The following is a 15,080-nucleotide window of genomic DNA, read 5'->3' on the forward strand; positions in this document are numbered from 1 at the left end:
ACCAGCAGCACTCCAACCACTACAACAACTCCAACAACAACAACCAGCACTCCAACCACTACAAAGAGTTTCACAACATTGACCTTCCGACAGACCCTCAAAATAGCCAAATGCTCAGAAATTCCAGGCTTAACCAGCAGCACTCCAACCACTACAATAACTCCAACAACCAGCAGCACTCCAACCACTAAAAAGAGTTTCACAACATTGACCTTCCGACAGACCCTCAAAACAGCCAAATGCTCAGAAATTCCAGGCTTAACCAGCAGCACTCCAACCACTACAATAACCCCAACAACCAGCAGCACTCCAACCACTACAATAACCCCAACAACCAGCAGCACTCCAACCACTACAATAACCCCAACAACCAGCAGCACTCCAACCACTACAATAACCCCAACAACCAGCAGCACTCCAACCACTACAATAACCCCAACAACCAGCAGCACTCCAACCACTACAATAACTCAACCAAGAACCAGCAGTGCCGGACTGCCAACAAAAATCGACCAGCAGACTGATGGTGATCCCTCAGACAGCGGTAAGCAGCTAATTACTCCAAATTATTACATTTAATCATTGTTTAATAAACTACCGGATTAAGACTCAGTGGATTGTTTGACACATGCTCAATGAAGTGTTGTATTTAATTGAGATTGCAGTCCAATTTGACGTCCAGTTTTTTTATTCCTTACTTTATGACTTGTTTAGGATGCTGGACAGACTGGTTTGACAGAGATGACCCCTGTGGAACTGGAGACTTGGAGATACTCAGTCTTCTGCGCTATGAAAACCCAGGAAAGATCTGTGATAATCCACTTCAGATTGAGGTCCAAACTACAGCCGGACTCAATGTGGCTGAAACAGGGGATGTTATTTCTGTGTAAGTTCAGGAGTGACCATCTAAGCTTGTGAATTTTTTCAATAAACCATGGTAATGTGTTGTATTTATTCTGCCTGAGGAGGTATGTCTATGTTGTGTACTCCTCCTTTCAAACATGCACAGTCCCCTGCCCTGCTCACTCAATTCAAATTTCAAAAGTTACCTTGGATTAAGGGACTTTTTAAAAAGTCTCCTGCTGTGTGTGGACACAGCAGGTAATGGTCTGGAACATTGACGGTGTACGAGTGGGCAGATCCATGGCGTTGTTCATGTTAACCTGAGCTGCTAGCTTCAGTTGTCTGTTTTATAATGACACTGTTTGTATTTTGGAAACACCCTTATACATAGCTCTGACACCAACAATCTCATACTGTGAGACATGTGTGTGAATGCTGGTCTGGAAAAGGCCAGGACCTACATTTTTCAGGAGTTTCATTGGTGCAACGGACTGTAGATTTTACCTTGGTTCCTCCTGCTGTACCTGATGTGGTGTGATGTTAACAACTCTTTTACTGAAGTGAAGTCGTCCTGATTGATTCTCCTTGTTTCTTTCTGCAGAGCTGACACAACCTCAGGCCTCATGTGTAATAACTCAGAGCAGACAAACGGCACGTGTCAAGATTATCGCGTTCGTTTTATGTGTCCCTCTAACTTCTGCAGTCAAGAAGGTAATGTTTCTTCAAAATCAGGCACTTAAGATGATTTTTTATTCTTGTGACTTAACAATCACACTGTCTCTTTGATCCTGACCAGTGTGCTGGACAACATGGTTTAACCGGGACAATCCGGGTGGATCTGGGGATAGGGAGCTTCTGAGAAACCTGAGAAAGGATCATCCAGGAGAAATTTGTGAAAGTCCTCTGTACATCGATGTCTTCGCCACAGACACAAACAAAACAGCCATCTCCACGGGGCAGGCCTTCTACATGTAAGCTCCACATTCAACAAGCTGCATTTCAATCGCCTTAATTCCTGAACGTTTGGGCTGATGACACAAACTACAACAGATGATATGGACTCATATATCCCTTCACTGTTCATTTATTTACTTCTTACTTAACTTTGACATCTTTTGAAGATTTAGCCTGTGATCTTCAGATCAAATCTCAAATTAGGTCGTTTATAAAAAAAGTTTTAAAAAAGTCCAGGGGCCCGTACTACGAGGCAGGATTGAGGTTAGCGAGGTAACTTAATGGTTAACTCATGGTTTTCAGTCCTACGAGGCTTGATTACTTTTTTGCTCTTGGGTTGACCGATTAGGTTGATAACCAGCTTCATAGGACTGTTAAACACGATCTCTAATGTCAGGGTTAGTGAAGCCAGATCCCTCAAAGAGAACCCGGTCTGTGGAACTCACTTCATAGTCCAGACCCCTGGTGTCCTTACTCGGGACTCGTTGGTTCATCAGCTTTATTCTCCCGACATCTTTCAGAGGACTAAGACTGGGTCAGGGTTAGGACACATTTAAACTTTAGGTTGCCTGTTTTGATCATCACAAACATTTTGATTCTCACTGTTTAAGATTTCAAGCTCAGAAGAAAGTCAGAAAACTGAATATATTAATATTGTGTCAACAGTTTTCATAAAAATGCAAATCTTCTTCTTCTTGTTTTATTTTCAGCTACAGTCCAACTAAAGGATTTGTCTGTCGAAATCGAGACCAGAAGGGAAGACGCTGCCGGGACTACCAAGTACGCTTTGGATGTCCGTGTCCATGTAGCGTTTCAACTTGAGTCCTGGGGAGACCGAACGACCTTCTTCACTTTAGTAACGAAGATGTCAATGTAATTTAAAAATCAAAGCTAAATGTTTGAAGTTAGTCCAGTATTCATGAAGAACCAGAGTCCTCTCAGACTCACTCATCTGGTCCTGAAACGTTCTCCTTCAGTTACAAACATTGTGAGCGTTTCTGTTAATTATTTATTTATTTAGTTCATAGAGTTTCTGTCTGTCTTGAATCTGTAAAACATTCTTCTGAAATGATTAAAGTATACAGTCATTAAATCTTGTGTTTTATTTTTTCATCAAACTGTCACATACAGGGGCGTGATCAGACCTCTCCCCCTGGGGGGCTGAACCTGATCACTGGCCGTGGGGGGGGGGTGTGTGTGTTATAAACACATCATTATCACATTTATTAACCTTTCCTATCTCATTCATAAAGTGATAACATTTAGAACAGTGATCCTCAGCACCGACTCCTCATGAAAACTGACCACACAAATTTCTGATATTTTTCAACCAATCAGATGAAGAGCTCTTCAGTTTGGATGTCAGATGGGAAATTTGAAACGAGCTAAAAGCCCCTCCTCCGACAAGGCAAACAGCCAATCACAGATCAGGATTTTGGGGCGCCCAATCCAATGTTTTCCTGCCGGCTCTGCTCCTGAGCCCCCATACTTCTTTTTTAGTTAACCTCATTGCCTTTTATGCACATTAACGAGCAATTAACATCAAAAAGGAAAACAAGATTCTTTTTTTGCATTTCTCCAAATATATTTGTATTTTCAGGCAGTCGCCATGGCGAGTCTAAGCAAGTTTGCCAAGTTTTAAATAGTTTTGTTTGTAAATTAAGAGCTTAGTTTGAAGCTGCTGCCTCATGGCTTCACATTCATGTCTGCAGGCGAAGCCATGACGTCATCCTGAGAATCACTGAGGGTAGGGATCAGACACTCAGAGGTCATGTGAATCCTTTGCAACATTCAAACAGGAACAAAACATTTTAAATTCAAAATGGTGGCTTGCAGGGACGACACCGATCATGAGCTAAATGTTTTTTTTTATGTTGTTAGCATTCTAATAATTTATCTAAGAATCAGAATCAGTTTTATTGTCCAGTTATGTTTAAAAAACAAATAATTTAACTTCTGTGTTTAATTTAAAACGACACAAGTCAACAGCTTGTTGTGTAAAACAGTGTGCATAGTAAAAAATACTCTCTTTATGTGATTGTTTTGGCCCCATGTAAACATTAAATATTAACACTTAACTAAAAATATAAACAAATAATAATTAAAGACTAATATGAAGGAGACAAAACAGCATGAAGATGTAAACATGTCTGCCACGTATAAGAAGACTAACCTTCTAATATAATAACAGATATATTATATATAAATATCTTATAAAAGTGATTATTGATGAACAGTTTATTCCGCATTCTGAGATGTCGCGAGACTTGATTAGGGCATCGCGAGACTTAACCAGCTGTTTAGGCTGTGTGTTTTTTTTAGACTGGTGCTAGTCGGTGAGCACGTGGGGAGGAGAGGCTGACTTTCCTCACAGAGACCGAGACCAGGATCTGGATCACCACCGGGAAATACCGTGAGTACCAGAGAGCGGCGTTTCACACACCTGAGGGGGGCACGCGGAGAACACCTGCATCATGACCCTCACACACACGCGCACACACACACACACACACACTCACACTGACTGTGCGTGGAGTGTAAAGCCCCGCACAGACCTGATCCCAGACCTGATCCCGCGTGTGTGAGGTCAGTAATCCCATCATGTCATTGAACACTGCTAGCTTAGCTTAGCCTCATAGCTGCTGCCTGTTATTATAATAATGAGAGACATGCTAACAGGCTAGCAGGCTAACATGAAGGTCTGCGGCCCGTGGAGGACTCTGGAGGACTCTGAATGTCCTTTAACCCTGCGTCAGTCTGACACAGGCCCTCAGTGGTCCGTCCAGCTCTCTGTGAGCCGGTAAATCAAAGAAGTCCTTAAACATAAAGGATGAATTAATGAACGGGGCACGGGGACCGGAAATGATGCAGGAGGTTACTGTACGTCATTATTTCACGTTTTGTGAGCTAACCTGCTAACACCGCGGCCTGCTGCGTGCTGCATTCAAGGATCCTCGGAGTTTCCCCTTTCCAAGAGTGAGAAAGTTCCAGCAAAGAGCACATTAATGATTACGCACGTGCTGTAAAGTCTGCAGCCTGTCTGTGTGGTGTTCACGAGCTCTCACTCCTCTCTGACGCTAACACGCAGTTCATCCCGGTGTGAAAATATTTTGTCCGATTATTTCGTCGACATGTTAAGGGGATGTCTGGTGTTATGTCGTGAAATGCATCCTGCAGAGATTTATATATATATATATATGATTCCCGTGGTAAGAATTTAAAACATGTTCAATAATTCTTTAGACTTGATGTCTTACGTGGACCTGCAGTGAGTCTGAGTGTGTCAGACTCGGTCCCACATGGACCTGCAGTGAGTCTGAGTGTGTCAGACTCGGTCCCACATGGACCTGCAGTGAGTCTGAGAGTACTAGACTCGGTCTCACATGGACCTCAAGTGAATCTGAGAGTACCAGACTAGGTCTCACATGGACTTTTAGGGAGTCTGAGAGTACCAGACTTGGTCTCAAATGGACCTCAAGTGAGTCTGAGAGTAACAGACTCAGTCTCACATGGACGTACAGGGAGTCTGAGAGAACCAGACTCAGTCTCACATGGACCTTCAGGGAGTCTGAGAGTACTAGACTCGGTCTCACATGGACCTACAGGGAGTCCGAGAGTACTAGACTCGGTCTCACATGGACCTCAAGTGAGTCTGAGAGTACCAGACTAGGTCTCACATGGACTTTTAGGGAGTCTGAGAGTACCAGACTTGGTCTCAAATGGACCTCAAGTGAGTCTGAGAGTAACAGACTCAGTCTCACATGGACGTACAGGGAGTCTGAGAGAACCAGACTCAGTCTCACATGGACCTTTAGGGAGTCTGAGAGAACCAGACTCAGTCTCACATGGACCTTCAGGGAGTCTGAGAGTACCAGACTCGGTTTCACATGGACCTTTAGGGAGTCTGTGATGTCAAAATCAACCGACCGTGGTGTAGTTAGCATGTAGCATAACGTTAGCTTTTGACTTCTTCATTGTAAATGATCATCTGTAAAGATTATCAGCTGAACTAAACAGCTACACATCAGAAACGTGTGTTTGACACACAGATTATTTTAGAAATCATCCAAAACATTTAAATCCCAGAGTAGGAACCACCAGCGTAGTTACTTCCAGGTTGGCCTTCAAAAATATGTCATCACTATTCCAGCCTATCGAAAGCCTCACATGAATGATTAGCATGCTGCTGTAGCTAACATGAGCTCAGCTAGCTTAGTAAGCTGCGTGGAAAAAAAACAACGCTTTGATCTTCGGGCGCTCACAGAGATTACAGAGCGCATGCTGCCGTGTACTTTACGGTAAGAGGAGCCAGGTATGAACGTCTCACTCCTGTCACCTGTAGTGCGGCTGTAACAGTATTATGACACACCCACAGGCCCCTCCCATCTGCCCGCCAAGCTCATCGCGTGAATGCGGACTTTGAGGTCATTATAACGCGGGCAGGTCTGACCTGAGGACGGATCCATGTTTGTTCTTCTGTTGTAACCTTGTCCAAGGTGAACGTACGCCTGCTGCTCTCAGTGTATCTCTGGGTAACGCCACACTAACGTAGACACACTGAACCGTAGTGCCAATACGCTTCAGCTGTGTGGCGGTCTAACAGCGTGGCGTTGTGACTTCATGTTATCTATAGAGGGGACGGTTGATGACGTCGAGCAGGTGGGAGTCACAGACACCAGAGAGGTCAGAAGTCCACCATTTACACACACACGCCTACACACACCTACCTAGACAAACACACACAGGCAGACACACACACACCTACACACACGTGTACATGTATGAAGCTTGCAGCAGCTGCTGTCACAGCGAGACGTGTTGGTCTTGTGACACGTTCCTGAAAGGAAAGATGTGTCCAATGATCCTGTTTTAACACACACACACACACACACACAGATACACACACACACAGACACAGACACACACACACAGATACACACACACACAGATACACACACACACAGATACAGATACACACACACGCACAGATACACACACACGCACAGATACAGACACGCACACACAGACACACAGACACACACAGATACAGACACACACACACACGCACAGATACACACACACGCGCGCACGCACGCACAGATACAGATACACACACACACACACACAGATACACACACGCGCGCACACACACAGACTCCTGTTTGTTTTTTTTGCTTTTTGAGTTCTTTCAGGATTTCTTTTTTTCTCTCGGTTGACCTCTTGAAGGTCAGCCGAGGTCGTCGTGGTCAGATGTTTGTGCTCGTGTTCAGAGTTCCTGTTGAGCCGCTGAGCGTCTAGAAGTCGAGAGAATAAAGACCTGACGTGTGTTTCTACCTTCCAGGTGTAGCTGTTAGCGTCCTGAGGAAATGCCGCTGAGGTTTCGCTCTGTCGTTCCCTACACGCTGCCCGGAGTCCTCGCACTGATTGGCTGGTGGTGGTACATCTCACGGAAGAAAGACCGGCTTATAGGCCATGATGGTCCCGAGGGGGCCACCGCCGCCGCCGCCATGGGCCTGAGAACGTCTCCGACAGATGGGAGCAACGGCTTGGTGGAGAAAGGCACAGAGAGCCCTACAAAGGACACAGTTAGCTCCGCCCACAGACCTGCACAGGGCGGGAACCAGAGAACACACGTTTCCACGGAAGCGGTGCAAATATGTGCGGACGCTGCTCATCACCTGGACAGAGCCCCGCCCCTCTCCGCTCAGACGTCACCTGGGAAAGAAGAAGAGTTACAGGTGTCACTGAAGGAACAGAAACACCCAGAGAGAAGCTCGCTATCGGAGGCGCACAGAGTCAACGATCACGCCACGGCGCCATCAGAGGAGGCTGCCATGTCCTCACAGTCTACCAAAGTGTCAAGCTCCTCCCCCCTCTCTGACGCAGAGCGGCCAGAGCCTGAGGGGGAGGTCTCAAAGCAGCACAGCACTGTAAATGCACAGGAAGAGATGCTGGTCTGTACCCTGACCCCCGCCAGAGTCCACAGAGTGACCCCATCAGAGGCTGATTCTCTGGAGACCCCGCCTTCAGCGCAGGATTTACACCAACACATCCTGACCAGCACGCCAGCCTTCCCCTCCCTCAACGCCATCCAGGACACCTTGGCCCACTCGCCAGAGACCGTCCAGGAGCCAGATTTAGAGCTTCTGGCAGCTGGACTCATCACTGAGGTCATTTCGGCCGCCACCCAGGAAGTCCTCGGTATCACCAGCAGCCAGGTAACGGACCGCAGACTATGCTCCCAACAGGAGCCAATCACAGCAGAGCAGCTCCCCCTGCTGAGCAATAAGGAGGGGATGTCTAACGGCATCTCCTCGGCTGCAGGATGGGAGCCCGCAGAGTTTCATCAGACACTCGGTGCACAGAGAACGCACTGGCCGCCGTCTCAGAGCTCGTCTCTGCTCAACAACAAGCTGGGGGCGGCGCTCGCCGAGGACTCGGCCTGCAGCACGTGTCACTCCGAGGACGGTGTCAGCAGTGAGGAGCTGCTCCACAACATGTTTGACAACCACACGGACATCATCCAGGTCACAGACCTGTCGGCGAGAGAAACCTCCCAGACGCCGTCACGGGTAGAGTTGGCGGCAGAGGAAACGATTCAGGCCGAAGGGGAGGAGACTTCAGTGGATGCTGCTGGAGACATAAAAAGGCTGAACGGAACGGGACTGAGGAACGGATCGCATGGGGCGTGTGAGGAGACGGACCAGTCCGGAGGTGAGGCTCTCCATTTGTGTAAAGGGTGAGCAGGTGAAGGTCACAGGTAAAGGTCACAGGTGAAGGGCTAGCATGTAGAGGTCACAGGTAAAGAGCGAGCAGGTAAAGGTCACAGGTGAAGGGCTAGCATGTAGAGGTCACAGTTAAAGGTCACAGGGAAAGGGCGAGCAGGTGGAGGTCACAGGTAAAGGTTAAGGTGAAGGGCTAGCATGTAGAGGTCACAGGTGAAGGGCGATCAGGTAAAGGTCACAGGTAAAGGGCGAGCATGTAGAGGTCACAGGTGAAGGTTACAGGTAAAGGTCACAGGTGAAGGGCGAGCAGGTGGAGGTTACAGGTAAAGGTCACAGGTGAAGGGCGAGCAGGTGGAGGTCACAGGTGAAGGGGGAGCAGGTGGAGGTCAAAGGTGAAGGGCGAGCAGGTGAAGGTCACGGGTAAAGGTGTATTGTGTCCTCTGCAGGCTCGGATGTGAACAGTATGGACTCGGTGGACAGCGGATGCACGATGGGCCTCGGCGACGGTCAGAGTAACCACACGGCGTCCTCCAGCTCGGAGCTCAGTATCTGGGAAATCGAGGTGCCAAAGGTGAGTTAGAACACACCTGCTGCGTGTGCAATGACACTGTTTGACCTCCAGGTGGAGCAGCTCGTTATCTGTCCTGTCGATCCTTAATTGGTCCTTGTGACGTGTCCTCATGAGGACCAATGAAACTGTTGGAGCAGAGACGGCTGGACCGAGGCTCCGCCTTAATCTTCTGATGCGTGACTCATGCTTGTCGGGTTAATGGCGTGTTGTGTTTCTGTTGCAGCATCTGGTCGGCAGGTTAATCGGGAAACAGGGGAGATACGTGAGCTTCCTGAAGCAGAACTCGGGCGCCAAGATCTATATCTCCACGCTGCCTTACACGCAAGAGTTTCAGATCTGCCACGTTGAGGGTGAGAACCCGCACGCTTCCCCTCGAGTCCTCCTGTGGTCACACAGATCACATGACCCGTGTTTGCTCTCCACAGGCTCGCAGCAGCAGGTCGACAAAGCTCTGTCCCTCATCGGGAAGAAGTTCAAAGATCTGGACCTGACCAACCTTTACGCCCCGCCTCCGCCCCCCCTCACCTTACCATCACTTCCTATGACCTCATGGGTAAGACACGCCCCTCAGCGCACAACTCGCCACTCATCTCATTATGAAATTGAACATGGTGCTTATTTATGGGATGACCCTAGCCCCCCCCCCCCCCCCCCCCCCCCCCCCCCCCAGCAGGATCAGGGTCCTGATCTGAACTGACCCCCCTCTGAGCAGCAGGGTCAGGATCCTGATCTGAACTGACCCCCCTCTGAGCAGCAGGGTCAGGGTCCTGATCTGAACTGACCCCCCTCTGAGCAACAGGATCAGGGTCCTGATCTGAACTGACCCCCTCTGTCCTCTCCAGCTCCTGCTTCCCAGCGGCGTGACGGTGGAGGTCATCGTGGTGAACATCGTGTCGGCCGGTCACGTCTTCGTCCAGCAGCACACACACCCCACGTACCACGCCCTGCGGAGCCTCGACCAGCAGATGTTCCTGTGCTACTCGCAGCCGGGCACGCCAGCGCTGCCCTCACCTGCTGAAGGTAAAAATCTGCCCTGAAGGCTAAATGTGTTACCAGTCAGGGGGCGGGTTAGGCTTGGTCTGGTTTGAGTCCAGCAGGAATCAGGCGCTTGGTGTTTCATGTGAAGTCAAATTAAATGTGGTTTCCTGTTGATGTGTGTGTGTGTAGTTGGCGTGATCTGTGCGGCGCCGGCGGTGGAGGGAGCGTGGTGGCGAGCTCAGGTGATCACCTTCTACAAAGAGACGAACGAAGTTGAGATCAGATATGTCGACTACGGAGGCTACGACCGAGTCAAGATCGACTCGCTGCGACAGATCAGGTGAGGGTCAAAGGTCACACACAGTCTCATCCATCAGGTGAGCGAGCAGCTCACTGACCTCTAGTGGCGGTTTCTGTAACTACAAAGATGACTGCAGTTTTTTCTCATGAGGAAACAAAGAGGAAGTGGCCGCTTCTTTTCAGAGTAAAAGAGGAAATGTGTTTTTATTTTGCAGGTCTGATTTCGTGACACTTCCGTTTCAAGGTGCCGAGGTTTTACTCGACAACATCGCACCTCTTCCAGGTATGACCACGAGCAGGTGAGCGAGGTGTGGGTGTCTGAGTCTGTGCAGAGTCTTACTGTGTGTTTTCAAACGTGTCTGATCAGGAGAGGATCGCTTCTCAGCCGACGCCACGTCAGCGCTGGAGGAGATGACCAGAGGAGCGGCGCTGCTGGCACAGGTGAGAAGACGGTGTCAGAGACTCAGGGCGCTTTCACAGTCCGGTGGCGTGAAGCTCCGTCCTTAGTGCATTTCTCATTTGGTTCAGTTGGCACTTTGTCGAGCTCCAGAATTAGTCACATGTTCTCTCATGCAGCCAATCACCACCAGTCGGTGCTGTAGCTTTGACGCAGAGGTAAAACCTGAAGGCTGGTGTTAGCAAGGCTAAATGATCTCTGTAAATGTTGTCAACCCACAATGCACCTCTGTTTAGTCCGGATCAAATGACTGTTCTAACATCCATCTTTGTCTCCTGAAGGTCTCCAACTACGACAACAACACGGGCCTCCCCCTGGTGCACCTGTGGAACATGGTGGGAGACGAGGTATGTCAAACACCTGACGTATGTGGACGTTCAAAGTTTCACCTTGAAAAGAGGGCGGGTACGAAGCTGAAGACGCTAACAATGCTCGTCTGTAGATCCGATTTTATAAAAATAAAAAAATAAAAAACAAAAAAAACAATAACAGACAGAACAAGGTCCGACGTGACCACGAGTCCTGAGATGTGGCGTTCAGTTGACTTAGCAATGAAACACCCTCACCAGAATTAATTATTCAACTCTGATCAATTAAGGCTACGCTCGTCTGATGTCACGCCGTCGATGCTCTGGATGTAAAAGGTTTCCGTGAACGGATAGCTTATCATTGGCACGCCATGGCGTTTCAGTGTTAAGATCTGAACCCTGAAACATGGAGACGTGTTGGTGTAAAAGGTGTTTTTTAAAAAGCAGGAAGTCAAACACAACAAATCCAAACAACTTAAATAACCATTTCAGGATCAGTCAGGCTAAGCTCGCCATCTCGAAGTCACATACAAAAAAAAAAAAAGACCAATAAAAACAATCCTCAATTACAGGCGCGCTGGTGACGCAGCGGTAGCGCGCGCGGCCCATGTATTGAGGCTCAGTCCTCGCGCGGGTGGCCCGGGTTCGCATCCAGCCTGTGGCTTATTTCCCGCATGTCTCTCCCTGATTTCTGCCTCTATCCACTTTCCTATCTATAACAAAGGCCAAAAATAAATGTTAAAAAAAAAACAATCCTCAATTATTTTTTACCATTTTAAATAAAGGCTTACACTTTAATATAATGTGGGATTAACTTTTGACCTCCTGAGACGTAAACAAACACAAAAACATGGCCGTGCTTTTTCAAAAGGCAAACTTCACATATAACGCAAATAACAAAATGATTCCCCATTGCTTACGGAGGTTATCTTAGGCCACGCCCCTTCAGGGCTTAAGCAAACTTGGTGAAATAACCTGAGTTACACCTTCACCTGCTGGAGCTAACAATGCTAACGTTGCGTGTGTGTGTGTGTGTGCGTGTAAAAAACTATAACTATGTGAACCATTTGTCGTCCTGCAGGTGATTTCAGTGAACCGCACGCTGGCGGAGCGAGGTCTGGGGGTTTGGGTGGACGCTTTCTGAACTCCTCACATCTTCTGAGCTCCACCTTCCTCCCCCCTCATCAGGACCAGGTCACCCACCACTGGATCTAAAAAGTTTTCTTTCGTTTGTTTTGGTTTGCCCCCCTCCCTTCGAATTCTTGTTGAAAAGAAATTAAAAAAAAATAGTTTTCAGGCATCGATCCTCGGAGAACTCGGTGTGCTTCAGAATAAGACGACTTCCTGTCCTGAACATGAACGCTCAAAGAACTTCTAGGACGGGAAGACTTGTAAATGTTTTCTTTTTAAAAAAAATCTATATTGTAACTCAATAAAGGTTCAACCGACCATTTGCTCCCCGACCATCCAACGTTCACTGACTGGATCGCCACTTGCTCCTCGGCTGTAGGTCGTGAGGATCGCTCAATCACGCTCTGACCGAGGGACTACCTTTCTCGTCCTGCGTCACAGTCAAACAGCTGAGCTCCTCACCTCTGAACGTTTCTCAGATTATTTACAGGATGGCGTTCATCAGAAGTTCATCATCCCCACGTGTCCGCTCTTTAAAGTCCAGAAAGAATAACTGACTCAGACATACTCGCCGCTTTAGAGTTCAAACTAACATTCTAACCAGGCGTCTTTATCCTTGAAGCCGCCGCGTTGGACCGGAAGGTTACTTCACGTTTCCTCGTTGGAACATGAAGACGTGGAAAAGGTTGTGTGGTGGGCGTGGCGAGTGTTTCTTCTGCTGCTGAATGTGTGTGCACTGATTTATAATCTTTGATACTGTTGATTAAAGCGATGTTAGCACCCCCCCCCCCCCAACGATCAGCTGACTGCAGGACTTTTGTTTCTGTTTTTATTTTTGAAATTGTAGAGAAATGCTATTTCCTGGACATGCCCCATTATCAGGACGAACGGCGCTTTACATTAACCTTGAACGTCAGAGCTGGTAATGACGCCATGATTGAGTAAACGGCGTTCCACTAACAAGTTTACACTATGGACACCACCGGGATGATAACCACATGCTACGTGTTGGTTGGAAGGCGAAAGAAACACGACAGATTTTAACAGTACTGATGGCGTCATCGATTAAACAACACTAAAATGACGTCTTTAATAAACGCAGTGAATGCTAAGAGTGACCATGTTGAATTTAAATGGTAGACGCTCATGACGTTTACCGTGAAGCGTCACACCAGCAACTTTTGACTTCTGAGATCCAACCCAAACACCTCACAGGTTTAGAGACAAGCTCCTACCGCCACATGGTGCCCTGATCAGTGAGACTAAATGATGAACGGCATCTTGAGTTAGAAGTAAACGCACACTACGAAAGCTAATGTTAGCATTCTGCTACAATTAAGCTAACTGCAAGCAGTGGCTGAACGCTAACACCGCCAGTGGATGGGAAACTCGCAGCTAATGATGTTAGTTAGCCAAGTCATCTTAACCAGTTATTAGCATCTCTTTTAGCTAGCATTATGTTATTTAGCATTAGCGAGGTGTACATTCTAAGCTAATACTGCTAACTAGCTCAATGTGATAGCTGGTTGAATGCTAGCTTAAGCTGTGTTGTTGCTAATGAGGACAGCTAGTATTGCTGTCCTCACCAACCTGACTATAAGCTAGCTGATATCATTAGCTATAAGCGGCTGAATGCTAACATGAGCTGGCGGTATCGTCACCGTGGTTTTTACACAGCTGGTTAGGAAGTGGCGCCTGAATTAACCTGAAGGGTTAGAAACTCGTTGACGCGTTTAACCACATGAGGAACCTTGTCCGAACGTTTCGTCTTTCTCCGTCAGCCTGAACAAATCAGTCATTTGGTTCAAAAAGGCAGCTTTGTGTGTCAACCAATCACAGTGCAATATGGAGCGTTGTCACGGTGACAGATTTGTAAACGTTGAGTCTTTGTTAAACTCGAATGTTGGTGATCTGTGGCGTCCACAGTCAAACCCTGCACACCGTTCAGACTGCACCAATCACGTGTTAGACATGGCGCACTTACAGTTGACCCAATTATCCCGTCAGCGTTGAAGTGTGATGGTCCTCGGTGCTCAGCACAGTGACCTCGGACCTCTGGTACACCATCGTGTCATTATGGTGGACATTTGCAGGTCTGACCCTCGACCTCTGACTTTGTCATTGTTTAAAACTAGTGTCAAGAGGAGCCGTCGTCTGTCACGTTGCGCTGCCTGCCTCTTACAGAGCACTTACAAGGGTTAGACGAACTGGACTTTGAAGGTCAAAGGTCATCTGGCGTGGTACATATGATTGTGCCCTTGGATGGCGCTCTCTCTTTCCCTCAGAGCAGCGTGCTGTTTGAACGGGACTGAAGATTCTTTTAACTCTTTTCAACACTATCCTCACTAAAGGTCGTTTTAAAACCACGTGGCGCCGACAGTCGTTTGACCACCTGTCACAGGAAATACGTTTGAACTCAGGAAGGTGGATCATGTGACGGTGATAAACGGGATTATTGACCTTCATGAACTCGGCACAGGTCGTCCCATGGTGGCGCTGGATCTGGAGCAGTAGCCATATTGTTTGCGGAGTGTTCACCGAGGCCCGCCCCCTGATCTAACTCCAGATGTTGGTTTGTCTGTAAATAAGAGTCTGACTGTAATTTTCTAAAGATATAAAGGGAACATGATCGTGTTTGGTTTGTCCTTGCCCTCCATCACTCACGGCGGGCGGCTGGTCACCGTTAGACGGCGAGTCGACCTTTGCGTTGAAGCTTTTACCGTGTACAGGTTTTTGCTAGGCTCCTCTTCAGTTGATTGTACAGATCTGTCAAGAGAAAAGAATAAAAGTTATTCAAAGTGTTTGGCTTCCTT

At 47.7% G+C, this 15,080-nt stretch overlaps 2 protein-coding genes across 2 annotated transcripts; both read left to right on the forward strand.

Moving 5' to 3' along the window:
- The first annotated feature begins 446 nt into the window (after positions 1-446).
- On the forward strand, positions 447-2,699 carry LOC306830657 (cartilage intermediate layer protein 2). Its single transcript, XM_079354249.1, has 5 exons — positions 447-544; positions 715-886; positions 1,445-1,554; positions 1,640-1,814; positions 2,508-2,699. Exons 3-5 carry the CDS (start codon positions 1,467-1,469, stop codon positions 2,617-2,619), a joined length of 375 nt encoding a protein of 124 aa, XP_079210375.1. The 5' UTR covers positions 447-544; positions 715-886; positions 1,445-1,466; the 3' UTR covers positions 2,620-2,699.
- Positions 2,700-4,080: 1,381 nt separating this feature from the next.
- On the forward strand, positions 4,081-15,068 carry akap1b (A kinase (PRKA) anchor protein 1b). Its single transcript, XM_079353551.1, has 11 exons — positions 4,081-4,210; positions 7,139-8,511; positions 8,969-9,093; positions 9,317-9,443; positions 9,519-9,646; positions 9,936-10,113; positions 10,261-10,411; positions 10,587-10,654; positions 10,739-10,812; positions 11,110-11,175; positions 12,218-15,068. Exons 2-11 carry the CDS (start codon positions 7,164-7,166, stop codon positions 12,278-12,280), a joined length of 2,328 nt encoding a protein of 775 aa, XP_079209677.1. The 5' UTR covers positions 4,081-4,210; positions 7,139-7,163; the 3' UTR covers positions 12,281-15,068.
- The last annotated feature ends 12 nt before the right edge of the window (positions 15,069-15,080 follow it).

Source organism: Symphodus melops, assembly GCF_947650265.1.
Source record: "Symphodus melops genome assembly, chromosome: 10".
In the NCBI taxonomy this organism is placed as follows: domain Eukaryota; kingdom Metazoa; phylum Chordata; class Actinopteri; order Labriformes; family Labridae; genus Symphodus; species Symphodus melops.

What these genes read in the sequence shown, in the direction of transcription:
- LOC306830657 (XM_079354249.1), top strand. Translation starts at nt 1,467, where the DNA reads ATGTGTAATAACTCAGAGCAGACAAACGGCACGTGTCAAGATTATCGC. An exon ending in TAACTTCTGCAGTCAAGAAG is followed by an intron (nt 1,555 to 1,639) that starts GTAATGTTTCTT and finishes GATCCTGACCAG; the next exon opens with TGTGCTGGACAACATGGTTT. An exon ending in ACGGGGCAGGCCTTCTACAT is followed by an intron (nt 1,815 to 2,507) that starts GTAAGCTCCACA and finishes TTTTATTTTCAG; the next exon opens with CTACAGTCCAACTAAAGGAT.
- akap1b (XM_079353551.1), top strand. Translation starts at nt 7,164, where the DNA reads ATGCCGCTGAGGTTTCGCTCTGTCGTTCCCTACACGCTGCCCGGAGTC. An exon ending in GGAGACGGACCAGTCCGGAG is followed by an intron (nt 8,512 to 8,968) that starts GTGAGGCTCTCC and finishes TGTCCTCTGCAG; the next exon opens with GCTCGGATGTGAACAGTATG. An exon ending in CAACATCGCACCTCTTCCAG is followed by an intron (nt 10,655 to 10,738) that starts GTATGACCACGA and finishes GTGTCTGATCAG; the next exon opens with GAGAGGATCGCTTCTCAGCC.